Here is a 26,601-nt window from a genome sequence, read left to right as displayed (position 1 = left end):
GACACACTCAAACCAGTGCTCCTGGCACCTAAAACCATACCCCGTTCAAAAGGCACTTAAATCTGTTATCTTGCCCATTCACCCTCTGAATGGCACACATACACAATACAATCTCAACGTTTAAAAATACTTCTTTAACCTGTATCCTCCACTTCATCTAGACTGACAGAAGTGGATTTAATAAGTGACTTCAATAAGGGATCATAGCTTTCACCTGGTCAGTCTGTCATGGAAAGTGCAGGTGTTCCTAATGTTTTCTACACTCAGTTTATCTGTACATTGGACGTGGTGGAAATTCTTAGAGTTTGCCCAATCATTTGTAGGCTATTCCTTGCCAAAACCACATAGACACTGCGGTAGTTTTACTACTACAGTACTGAAACAAAAACACCATTTGAAAAAGAACAACATTATAGAAAGTGTGGGGGAAGATAAAAGTAGAGAACATTTCCAGTGCTACTACCAGCCTCATCATTTTCCGTCTGATTTCTGGAATACCCATGCAGCAGTCTCTGGCATATTTCACAACATTACTCCCTGGCTAACTATTGTTTAACACTCAAAAAGGGCCACACTCACACACAAAATGCTTTGAAGCATAATCAGTATTCAGACTTCTTCCCCTTTTCCACATTTTGTTACATTACAGCCTTATTGTAAAATAGATCAAAAGTATTTGATCCCCTGCTGATGTTATTGCCCACTGACAAAGACATTATCAGTCTCATAGTAATGGTAGGTTTATTTGAACAGTGAGAGACAGAATAACAACAAAGAAATCCAGAAAAACGCATGTCAAAAATGTTATAAATTGATTTGCATTTTAATGAGGGAAAAAAGTATTTGACCCCTCTGCAAAACATGACTTACTACTTGGTGGCAAAACCCTTGTTGGCAATCACAGAGGTCAGACGTTTCTTGTAGTTGGCCACCAGGTTTGCACACATCTCAGGAGGGTTTTTGTCCCACTCCTCTTTGCAGATCTTCTCCAAGTCATTAAAGGTTTCAAGGCTGACGTTTGGCAACTCGAACCTTCAGCTCCCCCCTCAGATTTTCTATGGGATTAAGGTCTGGAGACTGGCTAGGCCACTCCAGGACCTTAATGTGCTTCTTCTTGAGCCACTCCTTTGTTGCCTTGGCCGTGTGTTTTGGGTCATTGTCATGCTGGAATACCCATCCACGACCCATTTTCAATGCCCTGGCTGAGGGAAGGAGGTTCTCACCCAAGATTTGACGGTACATGGCCCTGTCCATTGTCCCTTTGATGCGGTGAAGTTGTCCTGTCCCCTTAGCAGAAAAACACCCCCAAAGCATAATGTTTCCACCTCCATGTTTGACGGTGGGGATGGTGTTCTTGGGGTCATAGGCAGCATTCCTCCTCCTCCAAACACGGCGAGTTGAGTTGATGCCAAAGAGCTCCGTTTTGGTCTCATCTGACCACACTTTTACCCAGTTCTCCTCTGAATCATTCAGATGTTCATTGGCAAACTTCAGACGGGCCTGTAAATGTGCTTTCTTGAGCAGGGGGATTTTGCGGCCGCTGCAGGATTTCAGTCCTTCACGGCGTAGTGTGTTACCAATTGTTTTCGTGGTGACTATGGTCCCAGCTGCCTTGAGATCATTGACAAGATCCTCCCGTGTAGTTCTGGGCTGATTCCTCACTGTTCTTATGATCATTGCAACTCCACGAGGTGAGATCTTGCATGGAGCCCTAGGCCAAGGGAGATTGACAGTTCTTTTGTGTTTCTTCCATTTGCGAATAATCGCACCAACTGTTGTCACCTTCTCACCAAGCTGCTTGGCGATGGTCTTGTAGTCCATTCCAGCCTTGTGTAGGTCTACAATCTTGTCCCTGACTTCCTTGGAGAGCTCTTTGGTCTTGGCCATGGTGGAGAGTTTGGAATCTGATTGATTGATTGCTTCTGTGGACAGGTGTCTTTTATACAGGTAACAAGCTGAGATTAAGAGTGTGCTCCTAATCTCAGCTCGTTACCTGTATAAAAGACACCTGGGAGCCAGAAATCTTTCTGATTGAGAGGGGGTCAAATACTTATTTCCCTCATTCAAATGCAAATCAATTTATAACATTTTTGACATTTTTCTGGATTTTTGTTGTTGTTATTCTGTCTCTTACTGTTCAAATAAACCTACTATTCAAATTATAGACTGATCATTTCTTTGTCAGTGGGCAAACGTACAAAATCAGCAGGGGATCAAATAATTTTTTCCCTCACTGCAAGTCGTTTTTTGGGGTATCTGTACATTACTATTGATCTTTTTGACAACTTTTACTTCACTACATTCCTAATTAAAAGAATGTACTTTCTACTCCATACATTTTCCCTGACACCCAAAAGTACTCATTACATTTTGAATGCTTAGCAGGACAGGAACATGGTCTAATTCACCTACTTAAAAAGAGAAAATCCCTGGTCATTCCTACTGCGTCTAATCTGGCGGACTGATTAAACACAAATGCTTTGTTTGTAAATTATGTCTGTGTTGGAGTGTGCTCCTGGCTATCCCATTTTAAAAAATTAACAAGAAAATTGTGTCGTCTAGTTTGCTTAATATAAAGGAATTTGAAAGGATTTACCCCTTTACTTTTACTTTTGATACTTAAGTATATTTGAGCAATTACATTTACCATTGATCCTCAAGTATATTTAAAACCAAATACTTTTACTCAAGTAGTATTTTACTGGGTGACTTTCACTTTTACTTGAGTCATTTTCTATTAAGGTATCTTTACCTTTACTCAAGTATGACAATTGGGTACTTTTTCCACCACTGATGACAGCCTGCTTGTAGTTTGCCAAAAGGCACCCAAATGACTCTCATATCATGAGAAACAAGATTCTCTGGTCTGATGAAACCAAGATTGAACTCTTTGGCCTGAATGCCAAACGTCCCTACGGTGAAGCATGGTGGTGGCAGCATCATGCTGTGGGGATGTTCTTCAGCGGCAGGGACTGGGAAACTAGTCAGAATCGTGGCAAAGATGAACGGAGCAAAGTACAGAGAGATCCTTGATGAAAACCTGCTCCAGAGCGCTCAGGACCTCAGACTGGGGCGAAGGTTCACCTTCACACATGCCAACGACCCTAAGCACACAGCCAAGACAACGCAGGAGTGGCTTCGGGACAAGTCTCAATGTCCTTGAGTGACCCAGCCAGAGCGCGGACTTGAACCCAATCGAACATCTCTGCAGAGACCTGAAAATAGCTATGCAGCAACGCTCCCCAGCAACGCTCCCCATCCAACCTGATAGAGCTTGAGAGGATCTGCAGAGAAGAATGGGAGAAACTTCCCAAATACAGGTGTGCAAAGCTTGTAGCGTCATACCCAAGAAGACTCGAGGCTGTAATCACTGCCAAAGCTGCTTCAACAAAGTACTGAGTAAAGTGTCTGAATACTTATGTAAATATGATATTTCAGCTTTTTTAATAAATCTGCAAAAATTTTATAGAATACTGTTTTTGCTTTGTCATTATGGGGTATTGTGTGTAGATTGATGATGGAAAAAAACTATTTAATCAATTTTAGAATAAGGCTGTAACGTAATAGAATGTGGAAATATTCAAGGGGTCTGAATACTTTCCTAATGCTCTGTATATGGGTGTGTGTTTTAGCTGCAGTAAAAAGTAGAAACATGGAGAAAGGAACCAAGACAAAAAGTGAGTGGGAGGACTAACTGTGCTGTTCGGAGCTTGCCAGAGAGTAATAAAGAGAGAGGGAGAGAGAGCTCAGACAGGAATGTGAGAGACAGGACCACAACCACTTCTCACAGCAGTCCATTAGTGGGTGTGCCTGCCAGCCGTCCTGCACTCACACATCATTTACAGCACACATACACAAAACATTAGGAAGGAAATGGATACAAAAGAGTTGCTCTATATTTGGAAGGGTGGAGAACATTGAGAAATATTGAAGACAGAAAATGAATGAACGTGCTCATTTCCCCCCACAGAAAATGTCCATGTAACGGGCCTTTTCAAATCAATTTACATCCATAAATGTTGTTGATGTGATATTGATATGCAATTTAGCAGACCCTTTTATCCAAAGCAACTTCGTTATGCATGCATCAATTTTTACATATGGGTGGCTCTGGGAATTGAACCCATAATCCTGACGTTGCAAGCCCCATGCTCTACCAACGGAGCTACAGAGGACCATTGTTGTAAATTAGCATCAGCAATCTAGGTACATGTAGGTGCAGATCAGTAGGCCTACACTAAACACAGAACACTCAGAAGATAAACTACAACAACATTCTTATGACCGCATGGAGTTACAGTGGGGGAAAAAAGTATTTAGTCAGCCACCAATTGTGCAAGTTCAACCACATAAAAAGATGGAGAGGCCTGTAATTTTCATCATAGGTACACGTCAACTATGACAGACAAATTGAGAAGAAAATAAATCCAGAAAATCACATTGTAGGATTTTTTATGAATTTATTTGCAAATTCTGGTGGAAAATAAGTATTTGGTCACCTACAAACAAGCAAGATTTCTGGCTCTCACAGACCTGTAACTTCTTCTTTAAGAGGCTCCTCTGTCCTCCACTCGTTACCTGTATTAATGGCACCTGTTTGAACTTGTTATCAGTATAAAAGACCTGTCCACAACCTCAAACAGTCACACTCCAAACTCCACTATGGCCAAGACCAAAGAGCTGTCAAAGGACAACAGAAACACAATTGTAGACCTGCACCAGGCTGGGAAGACTGAATCTGCAATAGGTAAGCAGCTTGGTTTGAAGAAATCAACTGTGGGAGCAATTATTAGGAAATGGAAGACATACAAGACCACTGATAATCTCCCTCGATCTGGTGCTCCACGCAAGATCTCACCCCGTGGGGTCAAAATGATCACAAGAACGGTGAGCAAAAATCCCAGAACCACACGGGGGGACCTAGTGAATGACCTGCAGAGAGCTGGGACCAAAGTAACAAAGCCTACCATCAGTAACACACTACGCCGCCAGGGACTCAAATCCTGCAGTGTCAGACGTGTCCCCCTGCTTAAGCCAGTACATGTCCAGGCCCGTCTGAAGTTTGCTAGAGTGCATTTGGATGATCCAGAAGAGGATTGGGAGAATGTCATATGGTCAGATGAAACCAAAATAGAACTTTTTGGTAAAAACTCAACTCGTCCTGTTTGGAGGACAAAGAATGCTGAGTTGCATCCAAAGAACACCATACCTACTGTGAAGCATGGGGGTGGAAACATCATGCTATGGGGCTGTTTTTCTGCAAAGGGACCAGGACGACTGATCCGTGTAAAGGAAAGAATGAATGGGGCCATGTATCGTGAGATTTTGAGTGAAAACCTCCTTCCATCAGCAAGGGCATTGAAGATGAAACGTGGCTGGGTCTTTCAGCATGACAATGATCCCAAACACACCGCCCGGGCAACGAAGGAGTGGCTTCGTAAGAAGCATTTCAAGGTCCTGGAGTGGCCTAGCCAGTCTCCAGATCTCAACCCCATAGAAAATCTTTGGAGGGAGTTGAAAGTCCGTGTTGCCCAGCGACAGCCCCAAAACATCACTGCTCTAGAGGAGATCTGCATGGAGGAATGGGCCAAAATACCAGCAACAGTGTGTGAAAACCTTGTGAAGACTTACAGAAAACGTTTGACCTGTGTCATTGCCAACAAAGGGTATATAACAAAGTATTGAGAAACTTTTGTTATTGACCAAATACTTATTTTCCTCCATAATTTGCAAATAAATTCATAAAAAATCCTACAAATGTGATTTTCTGGAAAAAAAATTCTCATTTTGTCTGTCATAGTTGACGTGTACCTATGATGAAAATTACAGGCCTCTCATCTTTTTAAGTGGGAGAACTTGCACAATTGGTGGCTGACTAAATACTTTTTTTCCCCACTGTATGTATGCAAAAAAATATATACAATTTCACCTGGCACAAAGCATCTAGACCTACCACTTTCCTTTATTTTCTCCAGTCCCCTCTCCTTGTTATCTCTCCTGTGTGTCCAGATCTCCATTTGACAGAGTCAGGACACACTTTTTACGAGAAAGCCAATTTTTGATTGAATTTCCCCTTACGGTAACACCAAATCAATTGAATTAACTAAAGGCTGGCTATGAGCCTGCATTCATAGGAGTCTGTGATTGATCTCAGACGCAGCAGAAACCCAGGGCCCTCAATGGTCGGTCAAGGAAGAAGTACAGACAGAGGTCCAGATGAACAGTCAGCAACAGGCCTGTGTGTTACTGTACCTCCCAATTGCTTTGACAGATTTCCAACTGGCAGCGTCGGCACTACTTCACAGGTCTTCTGCCACAACAGTAGCCTGTGACAACCAGTGACACACAGGCTAGCACTTCAGAATAGAGGGGGCAACATGCCATCTACATCAGTTTGTGCCCATTTACGACTTCTTTCCACAATGGCTTCATGGCTAAATTAGCCTACTGATAGTATGCATGATATAGCCTAGGTTAGGTAGTGTGTGATTCAGGGCTAGGACTACTCATGATAGCAACCAAAGAAAATAGATGACTTGCTCTATAGATTGCATACAGTGGGTTTATCCAAACAGGTTCTTCCCGCGGAACCGATTCCTGTTCAATAATTTATCAAATTATATCATATTTAATGTTTCAGGTTGTGTTGCAGCCTTGCAGGCAAGTCATGTAGCCTAGTTGATGTGCTAGCTACGCCCAGGGGTATTCAACTCCAGTCCTTCTGGGCTGACGCGTCTATGGGTTTTTTCTTCTTGGTACCAATAGATCTACCCACTCACACATGTCAAACAAGACTAGTATTGCAGCCTCTGTGCATTCACTCCTTTTACTGATTCATTCAGGTGTAATACAGGCAAGTAGACACACATCCTTATGTAGAACAGAAACTTGCAAACACACTCACACAGAAAGACAGGTTGTCAGCGAAAGCTTCCTGAAGCATAGAGACCACTTGAAGCCAGCATGCTGTGTTCAGGCAATGAAGAGTCTGTCTAATAAAAGATGAGAAACTCAGCTAATAAACCTGCTGTGGAACAAGCCAGTGGGCTGTAAAGCAGACAAGGAGGCCCTCAGTCATGCAGACTGCCCTTAATACAAAATGGGCATCTTGTCCTACAGTGGAGCAAACATCCTCAATCGCTAGCTTCTGGAGAGTACAGGCTTGGAGTGTATCATAGCAACATGACTAAAACTGCTCCTGGATATGCAATTTTTATGCAGGGTACATCCCACAATGCATTGTTAATGCCCCCATTTTACAGATTTTGCTTTGTTTTAAACAAACATTCAAAAGCTTAGCCTACATAATTATATGACACATTTCTACTGAGGATCATTGTGAAAAATACTATCTGGAAGCTAACGTAGGCTCATATGTAATTCATTAAGTCCAGGTGAGATGCTTGTTTAAACAAGTAGCCTAAACATGTACACAAATTACATGTAACGCTAAACCAGCAGAGGGTACGTAACAGGGCTCTGGTCATGCAAACAGCAGGCTGAACGTCCTCTTCGATGTGAACGCCTGTATATTTTTGACTTGTGCACCAGTCAGTTATTTTTAGTGCAAGGCCTGCGGGCTTCCAGGCTGTCTAGCACCGCACGCTGGGCCCACTGTTTATCAGCCCCTGGGACTGAAGGGCAGGGTGTGTGTGTGTGTGTGTGTGTGTGTGTGTTGAGAGTGAGGGATCCCCTGCAGCACACAACGGACATGCTGGCCTCCCCTTCACAGTATTAAGTGGGGTCCCCTCAGACAATGGGGAGAACAGTCTTTGCTATGGGGAGTCCTTTGCATCAGCTGACAAACTGACTGGGATGAGCAACTCCACTATAAACAGCAGAGAGGCTAGCTAGCCAATGGAATCCTCTCTGCCATGTAGTCCAGACAGCAGCAGTGGAATTCACTCAGTCACCATTATGAGGCTTGCCTTCATTAACTTCAGGAGAAGTGCCGCTGATTGGACAAGCCCTTGATTCAAAGCTTCAAGGGACACTCTCTGAAAGGGAAGGTAGAGTATCCTCTTCACTCATCACACAGGCTCGCTAGACTGTGCATGATAGAGGTTGGGGGATAGATATAGCTGCCTCGCACATGTCTTTCTATAAATAAAAATGGGGCTAATGTGTGACATTGGGATACACATTTTAAAATGGTTTGAAACAAAAATAAAAATGATTATGCAGTTCCACGTGCACTTAGAGGAATGCAAATTAGCCCATAACTCCACCAATACAACATAGGCCTAGGCAGTGGCGGCTCCTGAAAAAATTCTCAGGAGGGGCAATTTTTCTGATGATTTAGGTGACCTACACACATTTAAAAAAAAGATATGTCCAGCAACAACATGAAGACAGGGGCAGCATATAAGTCAATACCAGAAGCATTTATTGACTGATCTGGGGAGATGGATTCCAGTTTCTGTGACAGATTATAAATAATCTCTGATGCCTTTGTTATATTAGCTTTTGGTTGAATGTACTGTCGTAGTAAATATATAATGTTATAGCTTGGTCTGACTAAAATCTTGTGCATGACCCATTTTGTGTTGGGCGTTTGTTTTCAATCAATGCTGTTCCTATCCTATAACAATGGACAAAAGAGTCCTATCTTGTCAGCCTTGTCAGCAGGTGGCCAAGGACAACACCCACGCCATAGGTCTCTCAGTTCTTCCAACTCACGAGTTCTTGCTCTGAGGACACACACACACACACACACACACACACACACACACATCATCACTGATAACACACACACACACACACACATCATCACTGTTAAACACACACACACAAAAATCCCCTCTCTTTAGGCTGAACATTTGAAGACAGAGAACCCGACTCAGAGCCAATGCAACAGTGGAGGGGACCTCGCCCAACTCATCAGGACCAATCAGAAGATCAGAACTACTAGATTCAACCTACATCATTTATTGTATAAAATGTCTGCACACAATGTTTTCGGGGCTCTCTTCAGATAGCTCCCTAAGAGTTTGACGAACGGGTCCGTGCACGCGATTCCAGATATCTTTACCTCTGAATAAACTGCCTTTATTATACCATATCCACCCTGTCCAAAGTCTCTACTTGGTCTCAGTTCTCCAGTAAACTTGTGATTATCAACAGTACACAACGGTAACAAACAATTGGGGGAACTCACGGGGCAGATAGTAAGGTCGCAGTGACACAGAAAGCAGTTCAATGTCGGGGGTACAGAGTCGCTCTCTTACCAGGATCGCGGTCCGCTCTGACCAGGGTGAAGCCGGCCGGCTCCACTTCTCTGTCCGGGACTCTGTCATCCAGCCAAGTCTCCCAGCTGTATTGGATTCCGCTGCCAGCAGCGTTTTCATTATTTAGTCCGTTCGTAGCGGGTATGTACACGATCAACAAGATCAGTCCAAAACCCACCACTGGAAATCCATGGTTGGCAGAATGTTTGTAAACTAAGTCTACAAATTAAAAACATAAAATAACGCCACACTGCAGGTCGCAACAGAGACGCTGCTAGCCGCTATTTTCTTAGTTACGTTCATGGTTAAGTCACGTATGACGAAAGCGCGTAAGTGCAAGCCCACAGACACCCATAGAGAATGTATTGAAAGCTTTGAAATTTGAAAAAAATAGATTTTACATGACAGGCTATGAGAGACTTCTGGGCGATTTTCAACCTGACTGAAATCGCCCCAAAAACGGGCGGGGCCATTTGAAGCACGACTTTAGCCTGATTTGACATTTAGTGGCAGTCAGATCAGATTAGAACACTGATAACTACTGTTGCCGTGATATAATTGATTAGAAAAAAATCCCTTCCTTTTCCCGTTTGGCAGTGCGTCGCCCATATCGCCCTATTGAACAGGCCGTCCCTGGGCCTAGGACCAGGGGTCACGTTAACGAAGGATTTTGCGTTTTTCATGCAGAGAAGGAAAGATAAAATGCAGAGAAAATATCTTGCTGCGTTTTCTAAATGCAGATCTAAAATGCTTCTGCTCGGCTTCAGTCAGGGTCGCTGCAAATCATGAACGTAAAAGGACTAATTTCGTGCTTCAATTGCACTTCTCCACTCTGATTAAATATCTTTGCGCTCATCATTGGATCACCAGAGAGCGCTCTGACTGACCTGTTGGCTACTGTTCTCCATTACTTTCCTCCGGTGTAGTTTCTCTGGTAGCAAGTTAAAATGCAAGATTAACTTTGAGTTAAACAATAGGAAATGTAGCTGGCTACATTCTTTCTATGATAAACATTAGACATATGATGGCCATGCATCGATTTTGCCAACAATTCCTTGCTTTTTCAATGTAAGCTAATTTACTTGTGGCTGTTAGCGAAATCACTTTGCACTTCTGTTGTCATCTGATGGAGAAACAAATTCTGCCGAATGCGTTGCACTAATGTATGTTTTGTATAGAAAAACTACATAGTTGCACGCAGGGCCTAAAATTGGTCCGCCACCTGCCAAATGCGGGTAGATTTTGGCATTGGCGGGTAAGATGTCAATTTCACCAGCCACGTTGACTGGTGGTCAGGGCTCCACAGTGCAAGCATTTCACTCCCAATTGACAATAGAAATTGTCAAGTATAATCACATGTATAGTAAAATAAATGCTGCAGTAGCTGTTTTCAAAGTATTTCCACCGTTTTGTTTCATAGCTGGTAAATTCAATCGCACAAAGTCAAAGAACTACAAATCCTACACAGCCCATTCCACATCGCGCTGCAACACTGCCTGGCTGGGGGCTGTGCGCAAGTGAAGCAGTGAGTGAAAGATTCATTTTTAGAAGCGCTGCGCACAGGCATAAAAGTTGGTCTAATTTACTTGAAACTAAAGTCTACTGTGAGACTTTCTCCTTGTGTTTCTTGGCTATTGTTTTGTTCACAAGCTAGGTTGTTTTTCTATGTTTGAGTTTCAACTGCTAGGGAAGAGCTTCTACTAGTCAGACTCAATCGCATAGGAGCAAACATGACTTGAGTCGCATTACCACGGTAACCTCCCACCCTCAAAGGGGCAGGTGAACATTTTAGTCTTATCTGTGATATTTTGGTTAAAAGACTCAGGTCACTAAAATTAAACAATATACATTAAATAGTTTTTTTTTATATAGTGCCTAATATAGACTCCCCACCACCCCAAAAAAGTGTAAAATAAGTAGGCCATTACCGCTTTAAGAACACTGCATTTTTGCCAATGCATTGATATTCAAATTATTATTACATTCTAAAATGTGGAAAAGAATGTGGACTTGCCTGACTAAATAGATTGGATGCCGATCTTTCTGTAACCCATGTGGCCGATGCAGGAAACACATAATAAAGCCATGAATAGTGGTAGCATTAATCTCACCATTTGAATCTCACCATCGCTGTTTTTATAATGAGAAAGCAACCAAAAACCAGGTTCCTTTAGTAATGGAAGGATTATGCATCGAAAGCTAAGTTGAAGCTGGCATTAGATGTCCTCATAATACCCGCACGTGGTTTTACTGCAACAGAGTAACGCAACACACTTCAATTGAAGCGGCGGGAAACAAATGAAAGTGACCACATCTCTCATAAAAACTGATCAGAAATGAAATCACTGATAATTATAAGGGAGCAGGAGAACTTATAAATTGGCTACAATAATTACTAAGACTTTCAAGCACTGAATTTTTTAAGGTAAAACTATTCCAGTATTTGAATTTCTGGGCTCCAAATTCAAATTGGCCTTTTCAAGGCCCTTATATTGTTTAAAATTGCAGGTCTAACATGGAAAACAAAATGTATTTGTCATGTTATTTCATTACCAGTTCATATTATGAATAAGCCTACTAGGCTATGTAATTTGTTGTCATTATATCCAGAATAATTCATAGGAATAGCATTGGGTGTTGCGCAATAGTCTATCCCACACAATTGCGCACAGTAGACAGTGTCCAATCCGAGGCACAAAAACATATGAAAACATGAACTCATTACGTTGATGCTTTCTCTGTTAAATATAATGAGAACCTGCTATAAACCAAGCAGACAACAGATGATCAACATTAATTCGCTAGGGATATTAGATCCAACATGGATCCAGGCACACCGGCGTAACGAATGATACACCAAAATATTTGGGAGATTCCTCGCAAACACCTTTTTATCTAGCACTTGGGCTGTTGTTGCATCACATGCGCTATCACAACAGCTGTTTGTCACTTGACTGTCATTCAGAAAACTCCTTCCTGGATCAGATGGTGTGAAAATATCACAGTGTAATTAAACAGCGCGACACCAAATGCGCATCCAACAAGTATTATGCATAATTATTGAAGAATAACCTTTTCCGATAGAAGCATTCGATTTTGCAATCGCAAACATTTTTGGGATGCGTGTGCCCATGAAAACTGTTTTCACCACGTAACATAAAGAGACACTAAATGTTAGGTAGTTACACTGCATTTCTGAAATCTCCATACAAAAACGGTCCGTTCAGCTACATCCAGGATTCTCACAGGGTTCAAGTTCAATGTCTAATTTAACTGATTAATATATGATATAACGACAACTTACACTGCCATAAATACAAGGACAGAAAACTAAAAAGTATTGTCACATGATTTGACAAATCCGTCAAATCACAAACCATGAGAAAGTGTTAAACAAGAGTTAAAACAGCAGATTTAATCTTAATGTAATGAAAACATTGGCAGATTATCATCAATGATTTATCAACAGCTGTAACAAGTTGTCCAGTGTAGGAAATCCTCACTGGTACCCTGGTTTATAGAACAACCCACATGCTGTTCAGTCTAGCAAACGAGAATATCTGTTGGGGGAGGAGGGTAGGATAAGGGTTGGAGGAACATAGTGAACCTATAGACTATGGTCGAGTTCCTGCCTGACAGATTGGTATATCATATGATGTGGTTAGCTGATATGGTACCTATCCGGCATTCATCTGCACTGTAGTCAGACAGGAACTCAACCTCTGGCTCCAGTCAACAAAGCACAGCAGTTCCCAACTGTTCATCCATCCACCCACTCAGCTTGCACAGGCGGCAGCCTCTCCTCTCACAGCATGAGCAGGGAAGCTGTTAACTCACTGCATAAAATGCATAATATAACACTTACTGCTAATTGTTGCTAAGTTGCAACAGAGATAGAATACTTTCCCACACAAGATGAAGAACTCCCATTTCACAACAGAAGTACATAAATACAGGGGAGTTATTTCTCATTCTCCACAGCAGGCAATGCAGAGACATAAACAGGGTTCGAGTTAACATTGATTTCCTTGCATCCACTCACGCACTGACTCACCTGCACAGGCATTGAGAAACAACCAGTCAGTCCTCCTCATCCTGTTCTTTATCTGTTTAAGCCTCTTAAAGTCCACCTGCCGCTCCTCTATGCTCTCCACTCCGGCTCCCGATGCCAGCTCGATCCTCTGAAAGTCCATTTTAACCTCCGCCTCCCGCTTGGAGGTGTGTGGGGACCTTCTCTGGCCACCGCTGCACCCCACTACTCCACCTCCGCCTCTTCCCACACTCACACCCCCACCCCCCTTCCTGTTGTCACTGTCCTGCTTGTTGAGTATGGAGGGTGGTAGGATCTCGGGCTTCGAGGCCAGTTCGATGGGTTTTGCCAAGCTATTGGGCCTGGAGTGGTCACACACCACACATTTGCACGCTTTGGGCCAGTTTGCATAAGTGCAGGCGGCACAGGGCCAGTGCTGGGCGTGGGTGTTGAGACGGTTGCGGTCGTTATACTCCTCGCAGGGGTCCGTAGGGGTGGAGGGGGGTGCGGGTCGGCATCCTGAGCCTGAGGTCTGGGGTGACTCAGTGGGGCTGCGTGGCTGCTGCGCCAACCCCTGGTGGCGCTGCTCCTGCTGATGTCCCTGATGCCGCTGGCACAGACATTGGGTGCAGCGAATGGCACTGGGCCAGTTTAAGTAGGTGCACATGTGGCAGGACCACTTGCTGGAGAGGGGCTCGGGGGAGTCTCTGATGCGGACACGGGGGCGGGCACTGGAGTCTGGGCAGATTAGGAGGCTGGAGCCTCCCTGGGGCAGGATGTTGCTGTGACTCAGACTCAGGGGTTCCCACTGGCGGCTGGCGTCCAGGCCAGGGCTGCTCCGGAAGGGCTCCACGGTGATGATGGCGCCCCCGCTGGGCCTCTGGGCGCGGCACATGGTGCACCTGATGGCCGAAGGCCAGTTCTCAAACGTGCAGTACTCACAGGCCCACTTGGCACCCAGCTCGGTCATCGTCACTCCACCGCTGGGAGGGACTCTGCTTAGCAGCTCCACTCAAGGAGATCACACAGGCAAGCAGGATGCTAGGGAAAAAACAAAACACAGGATAGGGTGAGGAGGGGCAATACTGGTCTGTAATCATCACAGACTGACTGCACTGTACACATTATGCAGAAACACACAGAATAAAGATCACAGATAGACCTAATATACACATTTAGACTTTAAATGGATGTCAACTTTGAAAGGAAATGTTTTCATAAGTAAAACAAGAACATCATTAGTTTGGCTAGTTAAGCCTACTATTATAGATAGAGTAACAGACCTGATATTAGAGACCTCAAAACTCTTTTTGACACAAAAACTAAGAAAGCTACACTACCACTTGTATTTCACAACTTCTGGGTCATTGTTAAACACTGTCAAACAGGGGGAGCAGGTCATGAAAAACAGCCTTCGCATTCATATCAACCCTGCTCAAACAGCTAAAACGATGTGCACTCTTGACCCGGCACTAATTCTCAGTACGGTAAATCAAAGCCTGAGAGGCTCAGTGCAGCTGAACCCACATAGAAAGAAGCCAAGAGAAGCAGGCTGCAACCCAATCTTCTGCCTCCATGCCTCTTAAAACTGACACCGTAAACGCATCCGTAGACACAGAGCAAAGAGCTGTGTTACCTGGAGAGATGAAACCAAAACACCAGACAACACTCAAACTCATACCAATAATGAACCTTAAAAAGGTAGACTCAGCAAAATGATGTTGCCATGAGCAACACCGTAGATGTTGCGATGAGCGAGATGCAATACTTCGCTCTCACAGTGACATGCAGGTTTTCTGCACATAGTCTATGACTAGGGTGGCTGGAGTATTTGACAATTTTTAGGGCCTTCCTCTGACACCGCCTGGTATAGAGGTCCTTGATGGCAGGAAGCTTGGCCCCAGTGATGTACTGGGCCTTACGCACTACCCTCTGTAGTGCCTTGTGGTCGGAGGCCGAGCAGTTGCCATACCAGGCAGTGATGCAAACAGTCAGGATGCTCTCGATGGTGCAGCTGTAGAACCTTGAGGATCTGATGCCAAATCTTTTCAGTCTCCTTAGGGGGAATAGGTTTTGTCGTGCCCTCTTCACAACTGTCTTGGTGTGCTTGAACCATGTTAGTTTGTTGGTGATGTGGACACCAAGGAACTTGAAGCTCTCAACCTGCTCCACTACAGCCCTATCGATGAGAATGGGGGCGTGCTCTGTCCTCTTCTTTTTCCTGTAGTCCACAATCATCTCCTTTGTCTTGATCACATTGAGGGAGAGCTTGTTGTCCTGGCACCACACGGCCAGGTCTCTGACCTCCTCCCTATAGGCTCTCGTCGTTGTCGGTGATCAAGCCTACCAATGTTGTGTCATCGGCCAACTTTTTTTTTTGTTAAATAGATTTGTTCTTATTTTTTGGGGGGGGATAGATCAGCTTTAATATATCAGATAGATTGTAACTTCCATCAATGTAATTGTCTGGATCATTTCCAATCCCTCATGTTTTTTTTCTTCTCATATACAGTGCTATGAAAAAGTATTTGCCCCCTTTCTAATTTTCTCTACTTTTGCATATTTGTGATACTGAATGTTATCAGATCTTCAACCAAAATCTAATATTAGATAAAGGGAACATAAGTGAACAAATAACACAACAATTACATATTTATTTCATTTATTTCATAAACAAAGTTATGCAACACCCAATTCCCCTGTGTGAAAAAGTAATTGCCCCCTTACACTCAATAACTGGTTGTGCCACCTTTAGCTGCAATGACTCCAACCAAATGCTTCCTGTAGTTGTTGATCAGTCTCTCACGTCGCTGTGGAGGAATATTGGCCCACTCTTCCATGCAGAACTGCTTTAACGCAGTGACGTGTGGGTTTTCAAGCATGAACTGCTCGTTTCAAGTCCTGCCACAACATCTCAATTGGGATTAGGTCTGGACTTTGACTAGGCCATTCCAAAACTTCCAAATTGTTGCTTTTTAGCAATTTTCATGTAGACTTGATTGTGTGTTTTGGATCATTGTCTTGCTGCATGACCCAACTGCACGTCAGCTTCAGCTCACAGACGGATGGTCTGACATTCTCCTGTAGATTTCTCTGATACAGAGCAGAATTCATGGTTCCTTCTATTAAGGCAAGTCGTCCAGGTCCTGAGGCAGCAAAGCATCCCCAAACCATCACACCACCACCACGCTTGACCTTTGGTATGATGTTCTTACTGTGGAATGCAGAGTTTGGTTTTCGGCCAGGCATAATGGGACCCATCGCGTCCAAAAATTTGACTCGAGTTTGCCAAAAAGCACCTGGATGATCATCAAGACTCTTGGAAGAACGTTCTATGGACAGTTGATTCAAAAGTATAACTTTTTGGACGACATGGTTCCAGTAATGCCTGGCGAAAACCAAACTCTGCATTCCACAGTAAGAACATCATACCAAAGGTCAAGCATGGTGGTGGTGGTGTGATGGTTTGGGGATGCTTTGCTGCCTCAGGACCTGGACGACTTGCACCAGTCCCTCTTGCAGCAAAGCACCCCCACAGCATGATGCTGCCACCCCCGTTCTTCACGGTTGGGATGGTGTTCTTCGGCTTGCAAGCAACCCCCTTTTTCCTCCAAACATAAATGATGGTCATTATGGCCAAACAGTTCTATTTTTGTTTCATCAGACCAGAGGACATTTCACCAAAAAGTACGATCTTTGTCCCCATGTGCAGTTGCAAACTGTAGTCTGGCTTTTTTATGGTGGTTTTGGAGTAGTGGCTTCTTCCTTGCTGAGCGGCCTTTCAGGTTATGCCGATATATAGGACTCGTTTTACTGTGGATATAGATACTTTTGTACCTGTTTCCTCCAGCATCTTCACAAGGTCCTTTGCTGTTGTTCTGGGATTGATTTGCACTTTTCGCACCAAAGTACGTTAATGTCTAGGAGACAGAACGCGTCTCCTTCCTGAGCTGTATGACGGCTGCGTGGTCCCATGGTGTTTATACTTGCATACTATTGTTTGTACAGATGAACGTGGTACCTTCAGGCATTTGGAAATTGCTCCCAAGGATGAACCAGACTTGTGGAGTTCTACAATTTTTCTTCTGAGGTCTTGGCTGATTTCTTTTGATTTTCCCATGATGTCAAGCAAAGAAGCACAGAGTTTGAAGGTAGGCCTTGAAATACATCCACAGGTACACCTCCAATTGACTCAAATTATGTCAATTAGCCTATCAGAAGCTTCTAAAGCCATGACATCATTTTCTGGAATTTTCCAAGCTGTTTAAAAGGCACAGTCAACTTAGTGTATGTAAACTTCTGACACACTGGAAATTGTGATACAGTAAATTAATAATGAAATAATCTGTCTGTAAACAATTGTTGGATAAATGACTTGTGTCATGCACAAAGTAGATGCCCTAACCGACTTGCCAAAACTATAGTTTGTTAACAAGACATTTGTGGAGTGGTAGAAAATCAAGTTAATGACTCCAACCTAAGTGTATGTAAACTTCTGACTTCAACTGTATATACATACAGTGAGGGAAAAAAGTATTTGATCCCCTGCTGATTTTGTACGTTTGCCCACTGACAAAGAAATGATCAGTCTAATTTTAATGGTAGTTTATTTGAACAGTGAGAGACAGAATAACAACAACAAAAATCCAGAAAAACACATGTCAAAAATGTTATAAATTGATTTGCATTTTAATGAGGGAAATAAGTATTTGAACTCTCTGCAAAACCCTTGTTGGCAATCACAGAGGTCAGACATTTATTGTAGTTGGCCACCAGGTTTGCACACATCTCAGGAGGGATTTTGTCCCACTCCTCTTTGCAGATCTTCTCCAAGTCATTAAGGTTTTGAGGCTGTCGTTTGGCAACTCAAACCTTCAGCTCCCTCCACAGATTTTCTATGGGATTAAGGTCTGGAGACTGGCTAGGCCACTCCAGGACCTTAATGTGCTTCTTCTTGAGCCACTCCTTTGTTGCCTTGGCTGTGTGTTTTGGGTCATTGTCATGCTGGAATACCCATCCACGACCCATTTTCAATGCCCTGGCTGAGGGAAGGAGGTTCTCAGCCAAGATTTGACGGTACATGGCCCCGTCCATCGTCCCTTTGATGCGGTGAAGTTGTCCTCTCCCCTTAGCAGAAAACCCCCCAAAGCATAATGTTTCCACCTCCATGTTTGACGGTGGGGATGGTGTTCTTGGGGTCATAGGCAGCATTCCTCCTCCTCCAAACACGGCGAGTTGAGTTGATGCCAAAGAGCTCCATTTTGGTCTCATCTGACCACAACACTTTCACCCAGTTCTCCTCTGAATCATTCAGATGTTCATTGGCAAACTTCAGACGGGCATGTATATGCGCTTTCTTGAGCAGGGGGACCTTGCGGGCGCTGCAGGATTTCAGTCCTTCACAGCGTAGTGTGTTACCAATTGTTTTCTTGGTGACTATGGTCCCAGCTGCCTTGAGATCATTGACAAGATCCTCCCGTGTAGTTCTGGGCTGATTCCTCACCGTTCTCATGATCATTGCAACTCCACGAGGTGAGATCTTGCATGGAGCCCCAGGCCGAGGGAGATTGACAGTTATTTTGTGTTTCTTCCTTTTGCGAATAATCGCACCAACTGTTGTCACCTTCTCACTAAGCTGCTTGGCGATGGTCTTGTAGCCCATTCCAGCCTTGTGTAGGTCTACAATCTTTTCCCTGACATCCTTGGAGAGCTCTTTGGTCTTGGCCATGGTGGATAGTTTGGAATCTGATTGATTGCTTCTGTGGACAGGTGTCTTTTATACAGGTAACAAACTGAGATTAGGAGCACTCCCTTTAAGAGTGTGCTCCTAATCTCAGCTAGTTACATGTATAAAAGACACCTGGGAGCCAGAAATCTTTCTGATTGAGAGGGGGTCAAATACTTATTTCCCTCATTAAAATGCAAATCAATTTATAACATTTTTGACATGCGTTTTTTTGGATTTTTTTGTTGTTATTCTGTCTCTCACTGTTCAAATAAACCTACCATTAAAATTATAGACTGATAATTTCTTTGTCAGTGGGCAAACGTACAAAATAAGCAGGGGATCAAATACTTTTTCCCCCTCACTGTACAAGGTCGTCAAGGTTCTCATTAGCAGCTTTGAGAATTTCCTTGTATATTATGCTCTCCCATCAGGGTGCTCTGGCTTTGTAGGACCAACCCTGCCAGGCAGGCTCAGAATCTTGAGGGGTCAGTGCTGCTCTAGTAGGTCTCTGACCACATTTATCTTTCTGGTTTTTTGGCTGCATATAGGCAACTTACAGCATGGCCATAAAACAGATGGGGACTTGTCTTTGGTGTATGGATCACTCAGGTGGGTGTCTAGGATATAGGGTTGGGGACCGTTCCATCATGATAGGACAATAAAAAAATAGATTAGATGTATACTTTATTTTTTAAAGTATATCCCTCATCTGCACAAAATTGAAAGCGCTCTCTCACAAACCCTGCTCACAGACACAAATTGGTTCTGGGATATGCAACCATTTCCTTTCTCACTCACTTAACACCACACTTTTCCAAACACAAAAACACACACCACAACTTCCATCACAATACATACCCACATACTGTGCCTTCTATGTCTTCGGTTTGCTATGTTTTTATCTCCACTATGTTGATTGAGTACTTGTGTTCTAATTAGTTATTTTTGAAGATGTATTATTTTGCTTGTCATCCTTTCTTGTAATACCGTCTTATCCCTTTATAAAATACTATAAATGTGTTTTATTATTACAATCCCTACCATGGCTAGTATTGGGTGTTCCATTATTCGACTCCTCTATTAGAACTTTCAGAATAGCCATGGAGTAGTCTTTGTGTCATGGAACGTTTGGTTGTCATTATACAGTTTATCGACTATGAGAGCAACACGCTTCCCTTTTAACCTATTTTCCTTGAAGATTAGGTACAGAACTTTGCGCCGTTCTGCAATCTCCCTCGGGAACTGATAATTCATGCCTATTTTCGTGCCAGCAAGTCTTTTACCTTTTAACCATTACTTTATCCTTAAAGAAAGCAAATTTGGCAACGATTGGACGCTCATATCTCGGTCCTCTTTGTCCGAAACGGTGTACACGTTTGAGTTGGATTTTATCGACAGCATCGAGTGGGATTTGAAGCGCTGTAAGAAAGAAGTCCTTCACAATTTCTTCGGTAACCTCTCCTTCTTCTTGGATACCCGTAAGTATTAGATTTTCTCTCATCGATCTAGTCTGTATGTCTAGTAAGGCTTCTCTCAGAAAGTTGTTCTCCTTTTTAAGTTCCTTAACGTCAGTTTCTATCTTAGTGACTGTCCCTTTTAGCTTTTTTGTATCTTTCTCCATTATCACAGCTTTTTCGTCACTCATTTCAAGACTCGCCTTCAACTGCGCAGTTTGTCATTTATCAACTTCAACAGATCGTTTTCCACACTTACCAGTCCCAGTGGTGAAAATCATAAATCTGTATCCGTTGAGGAGTCGCGTTCTCTTGGAGATTGATTCTCCTCGTTTATCCTCCGTCATGTTTGAGTGTTGCAATATTTGTTGCTACATTTCTCTAGCCTTATGATTTGTTTTGTTATCCAGATTTAATGAAGTATATGAAGTGCTAATATTTAGTCTAACTTACTGATATTGAATATTACGTTTTTATCTTGAGGTGATTCGCACCGCTGTGTGTTCAATACGCCATCTTGCAAACATCTGCAAACTTAATTTGGTGTCTCCAACACTATCATTAAGTTGAATCAACTGCCCAAGGACCAGGTTAGACGAACCTCATGGTTTCAGTATATTATACCATGATCATGATGGAAAGCTGGGGCTCCAGAATATTTTTGTGTGTTCGAAGCACTTAAAAATCACCAGTAAGTCACTAACACTTGTTTGTATCTAACTAGCTATATGTATTCCATAAAGCTTGCTAGTTAGCTTGTAATTAGGACTAGTGAGCTGTATCCGTCCAAATAACAGCTATAATATTCTTCTGCATTTTTATATTTATGCAAAACTGGAGATTCCACCAAGTAGGTGTAGATATCGCTATAGGCTACTTTGGGCCATTTGGCAGGGTTGTCTCCCCAGCTGGTCTCTGGCAAGTTGAAAGGCCATATAGGCAAACCAACAAGAATACACTTTTCTAAATACCTAGACCGTTCAAGGGCAAGTGAAGACTGGAAGTACAGTCGTGGTCAAAAGTTTTGAGAATGACACAAGTATTGGTCTCCACAAAGTTTGCTGCTTCAGTGTTTTTATATATTTTTGTCAGATGTTAATATGGTATACTGAAGTATAATTACAAGCATTCCATAAGTGTCAAAGGCTTTTATTGACAATGACATTAAGTTTATGCAAAGAGTCAATATTTGCAGTGTTGACCCTTCTTTTTCAAGACCTCTGCAATCCACCCTGGCATGCTGTCAATTAACTTCTGGGCCACATCCTGACTGATGGCAGCCCATTCTTGCATAATCAATGCTTGGAGTTTGTGGGTGTTTGTTTGTCCACCCACTTCTTGAGGATTGACCACAAGTTCTCAATGGGATTAAGTTCTGGGGAGTTTCCTGGCCATGGACCCAACATTTCGATGTTTTGTTCCCCAAGCCACTTAGTTAGCACTTTTGCCTTATGGCAAGGTGCTCCATCATGCTGGAAAAGGCATTGTTTGTCACCAAACTGGCTACCACTACCCCGGCCAACAGCTCTGCACCCTCCGCTGCAACTTGCCCATGCCCCCTCCGCTTCTCCTTCACACAAATTCAGACAGCTGATGTTCTGAAAGAGCTGCACAATCTGGACCCCTACAAATCAGCTGGGCTAGCCAATCTGGACCCTTTCTTTCTAAAACTAGCTGCCGAAATTGTCGCAACCCCTATTACTAGCCTGTTCAATCTCTCTTTCGTAACGTCTGAGATCCCCAGAGATTGGAAAGCTGCCGCGGTCATCCCCCTCTTCACAGGGGGTGACACTCTAGATCCAAACTGTTACAGACCTATATCCATCCTGCCCTGCCTTTCGAACATTTTTGAAAGCCAAGTTAACAAACAGATCACCGACCATTTCGAATCAAACCGTACCTTCTCCGCTATGCAATCCGGTTTCCGAGCTGGTCATGGGTGCACTTCAGCCACGCTCAAGGTCCTAAACGATATTATAACTGCGATCGATAATAGACAGTACTGTGTAGCCGTCTTCATCGACCTGGCCAAGGCTTTAGACTCTGTCAACCACCGCATTCTTATTGGCAGACTAAATAGCCTTGGTTTCTCAAATGACTGCCTCGCCTGGTTCACCAACTACTTCTCAGATAGAGTTCAATGTGTCAAATTGGAGGGCCTGTTGTCTGGACCTATGGCAGTCTCTATGGGGGTGCCACAGGGTTCAATTCTTGGGCCGACTCTTTTCTCTGTGTATATCAATGATGTCGCTCTTGCCGCTGGTGACTCTCAGATCCACCTCTACGCAGACGACACGATTTTGTATACATCTGGCCCTTCATTGGACACTGTGTTAACAAACCTCCAAACGACCTTCAATGCCATACAACACTCCTTCAGTAGCCTCCAACTGCTCTTAAACACTAGTAAAACTAAATGCATGCTCTTCAATCGAACGCTGCTGGCACACGCCCACCCGACTAGAATCACTACTCTCGACGGGTCTGACCTAGAGTATGTGGACAACTACAAATACCTAGGTGTCTGGTTAGACTGTAAACTCTCCTTCCAGACTCACATTAAGAATCTCCAATCCAAAGTTAAATCCAGAATCAGCTTCCTATTTCGCAACAAAGCCTCCTTCACTCATGCTGCCAAACATGCCTTCGTAAAACTGACTATCCTACCGATCCTTGACTTCGGCGATGTCATTTACAAAATAGCCTCCAACACTCTACTCAGCAAATTGGATGTAGTCCATCACAGTGCCATCCATTTAGTCTCCAAAGCCCCATACACTACCCACCACTGTGACCTGTACGCTCTTGTTGGCTGGTCCTCATTACATGTTCGTCGTCAAACCCACTGGCTCCAGGCCATCTATAAATCACTGCTAGGCAAATCCCCACCTTATCTTAGCTCATTGGTCACCATAGCAACACCCACCCGTAGTATGCGCTCCAGCAGGTATATCTCACTGGTCATCTCCAAAGCCAACACCACCTTTGGCTGCCATTCCTTCCAGTTCTCTGCTGCCAATGACTGGAACGAATTGCAAAAATCTCTGAAGCTGGAGACACTTATCTCCCTCACTAACTTTAAGCATCAGTTGTCAGAGCACCTTACCGATCACTGCACCTGTACACAGCCCATCTGAAATTAGCCCACCCAACTACCTCATCCCTATATTGTTATTTATTTTGCTCATTTGCACCCCAGTATCTCTATTTGCACATAATCTCTTGCACATCTATCATTCCAGTGTTAATACTAATTGTAATTATTTTGCACTATAGCCTATTTATTGCCTTACCTCCATAACTTGCTACATTTGCACACACTGTATATATATTTTCTTTTCTTTTTTTTGACTTTATGTTTTGTTTTACCCCATATGTAACTCTGTGTTGTTGTTTTTATCGCACTGCTTTGCTTTATCTTGGCCAGGTCGCAGTTGTAAATGAGAACTTGTTCTCAACTGGCTTACCTGGTTAAATAAAGGTGAAATAAAAAAATAAAAATCTGTTCTTGGATGGTTGGGAGAAGTTGCTCTCGGAGGATGTGTTGGTACCATTCTTTATTCATGGTTGTGTTCTTAGGCAAAATTGTGAGTGAGCCCACTCCCTTGGCTGAGAAGCAACCCCACACATGAATGGTCTCAGGATGCTTTACTGTTGGCATGACACAGGACTGATGGTAGCGCTCACCTTGTCTTCTCCGAACAAGCTTTTTTCCGGATGCCCCAAACAATCGGAAAGGGGATTCATCAGAGAAAATGACTTTACCCCAGTCCTCAGCAGTCCAATCCCTGTACCTTTTGCAGAATATCAGTCTGTCCCTGATGTTTTTCCTGGAGAGAAGTGGCTTCCTCGCTGCCCTTCTTGACACCAGGCCATCCTCCAAAAGTCTTCGCCTCACTGTGTGTGCAGATGCACTCACACCTGCCTGCTGCCATTCCTGAGCAAGCTCTGCACTGGTGGTGCCCCGATCCCGCAGCTGAATCAACTTTAGGAGACGGTCCTGGCGCTTGCTGGACTTTCTTGGGCACCCAGACACCTTCTTCACAACAATTGAACCTCTCTCCTTGAAGTTCTTGATGATCCGATAAATGGTTGATTTAGGTGCAATCTTACTAGCAGCAATATCCTTGCCTGTGAAGCCCTTTTTGTGCAAAGCAATGATGACGGCACGTGTTTCCTTGCATGTAACCATGGTTAACAGAGGAATAACAATGATTTCAAGCACCACCCTCCTTTTAAAGCTTCCAGTCTGTTATTCTAACTCAATCAGCATGACAGAGTGATCTCCAGCCATGTCCTTGTCAACACTCTCACCTGTGTTAACGAGAGAATCACTGACATGATGTCAGCTGGTCCTTTTGTGGCAGGGCTGAAATGCAGTATAATTTTTTTGGGGGGGATTAAGTTCATTTTCATGGCAAATAGGGATTTTGCAATTAATTGCAATTCATCTGATCACTCTTCATAACATTCTGGAGTATATGCAAATTGCCATCATAAAAACAGGCAGCAGACTTTGTGAAAATTAATATTTGTGTCATTCTCAAAACGTTTCACCACGACTGTAGTTACGACATATCTAAGACTAGGGAATTAGATCGATATTAAGTTCTCTCGCAAGCCAGCCAACTAACGTCAGCTAACTGACAAAAAGGCTAGGGGTAAACAAACTGATGTAAGTATAATGCGACAGTTTTACTATCTTTACTGTCAGTGTTCGCAGGTCAGGTGACAAATTAGTGGCTGAATAAGTATCATGCAAATCATTTGTTGTTGTGACAGCCAAGTATGTTAATAACGATACTTGAGGCTGCTGAAAACGTTCATTGAAATGACAAAAAAAATGTCAGTAGTTTGCTTAGGATGCCGCCAAAATTAGGCTAATTACATGGGAGTAACGGGAATACCCTATGGCTGTACCCTACTCGGGGGCGTTGTCACGTGAAGCCACGCCTCGCTGTGTGTGTGTGTGTATCTATATTGCCTGGATTGGTACCTGATTATTATTATTTTTTTAAGCAATCTGTGCATTGTGTCTACTTATTGTAGATTGCAATGTAACAAGACAACTACTGTAGCTAGCTAGTTTTGCTACTGCATATTGGGCTGGGCGTGTAGAATAAAATTTACAATGATTATAGCTAGCTATTTACAAAGTAACAATGGTAAAAAAAAAAGTATAACTAGAAGAAAAAAAACTATGGTAGCTAGCCTCTGTCTAATATGTACGGCGAAATTCACATTCGTTTAAGACAAGATTTCTCAACAGAAAATCAATGTTGTGCTCGTTAGTCTTTCTTAATTTGCGAAACTATTTGTTTTGACAAGTCAAATTCTAACTAACGTTAGCTAATATGAAAATAATCTAGTTTGGTTAGCCAACTACAGTACAGTGAAGTACCCAGCTAACGTTAGCTATTCAATGTAGCTATGATGATTGCATTAAAGGTACCGTTATTGCTTACGTTCTAAACAATATCTCATACAAGACGTAACTGTGACTGACATTTAACAGTGGAGTCTGCTGGTCTTAACCAAAGATGTATCTGTGTTTTACCTTTTCCTGTATTTACACTCCTCTTCCAGGCGCAACCACAACAAACCGCTCTTGAGCTTCAGACCAACATTCTATCGCTCGAGCTTTCCCAACGAAACCCAATCTGTATGTCCCGAAGTCAAGCTTTTATTTGGTCAAAATCCGCATATTTACGTTTCCGTGCTCCGTTTGTGCGGACCTTCGAGACCTGTGCAAAGCCGCATATTTACGTTTCCGTGCTCCGTTCGTCTGGATCTACGAGACCTGTGCAATAGCACAACCACTCTCTTCTATGCAGTCTCTCCGGGGCTTTAAATCATTTTAATCCCAATTTCCAACCGCCGTTCTGTCTGCCTTTAATGGCGGCGTGGGGGAAGCTAGAAAAACCCAAAAAAATACACTTCCAGAGAGAAACAGGAGGATTTACCACCTGGATTCACCGGGCAAGCTGATTGGATAGTTTCTCTGTATTCTTCCTGTTGGCCTATGATATACGTCTTTCGTTGCCAATAGTTAAAAAGCTTTATCAAATATATGTATAACTCATTGAAATATCTGTGGCTTTATCATAGCAGTCTCTGATGTCAAAAGAATATGAAACTGTAATACATTTCTGCCGTCTTGTC

The 26,601-nt window shown here is 43.1% G+C and overlaps 1 protein-coding gene across 1 annotated transcript in view; it reads right to left on the bottom strand.

Annotated features, from left to right (window-relative positions):
- LOC311131411 (ubiquitin thioesterase Zranb1-like) overlaps window positions 1–26,374 on the bottom strand; it is a 38,231-nt gene extending 11,857 nt beyond the window's left edge. Inside the window, exons 1-2 of the mRNA XM_084164378.1 lie at window positions 25,997–26,374; window positions 13,282–14,298 (exon numbers count right to left, since the gene is read on the bottom strand). Coding sequence (XP_084020504.1) covers window positions 13,282–14,227 — 946 coding nt within the window. The 5' untranslated portion in view covers window positions 14,228–14,298; window positions 25,997–26,374. The remainder of the gene's footprint in view (window positions 1–13,281; window positions 14,299–25,996) is intronic.
- Between the last annotated feature and the right edge of the window lie 227 nt (window positions 26,375–26,601).

The sequence above is a fragment of the Coregonus lavaretus genome, assembly GCF_964263955.1.
Source record: "Coregonus lavaretus genome assembly, chromosome: 1".
Lineage (NCBI taxonomy): Eukaryota > Metazoa > Chordata > Actinopteri > Salmoniformes > Salmonidae > Coregonus > Coregonus lavaretus.
This window is presented reverse-complemented; position numbering and strand designations above follow the sequence as displayed.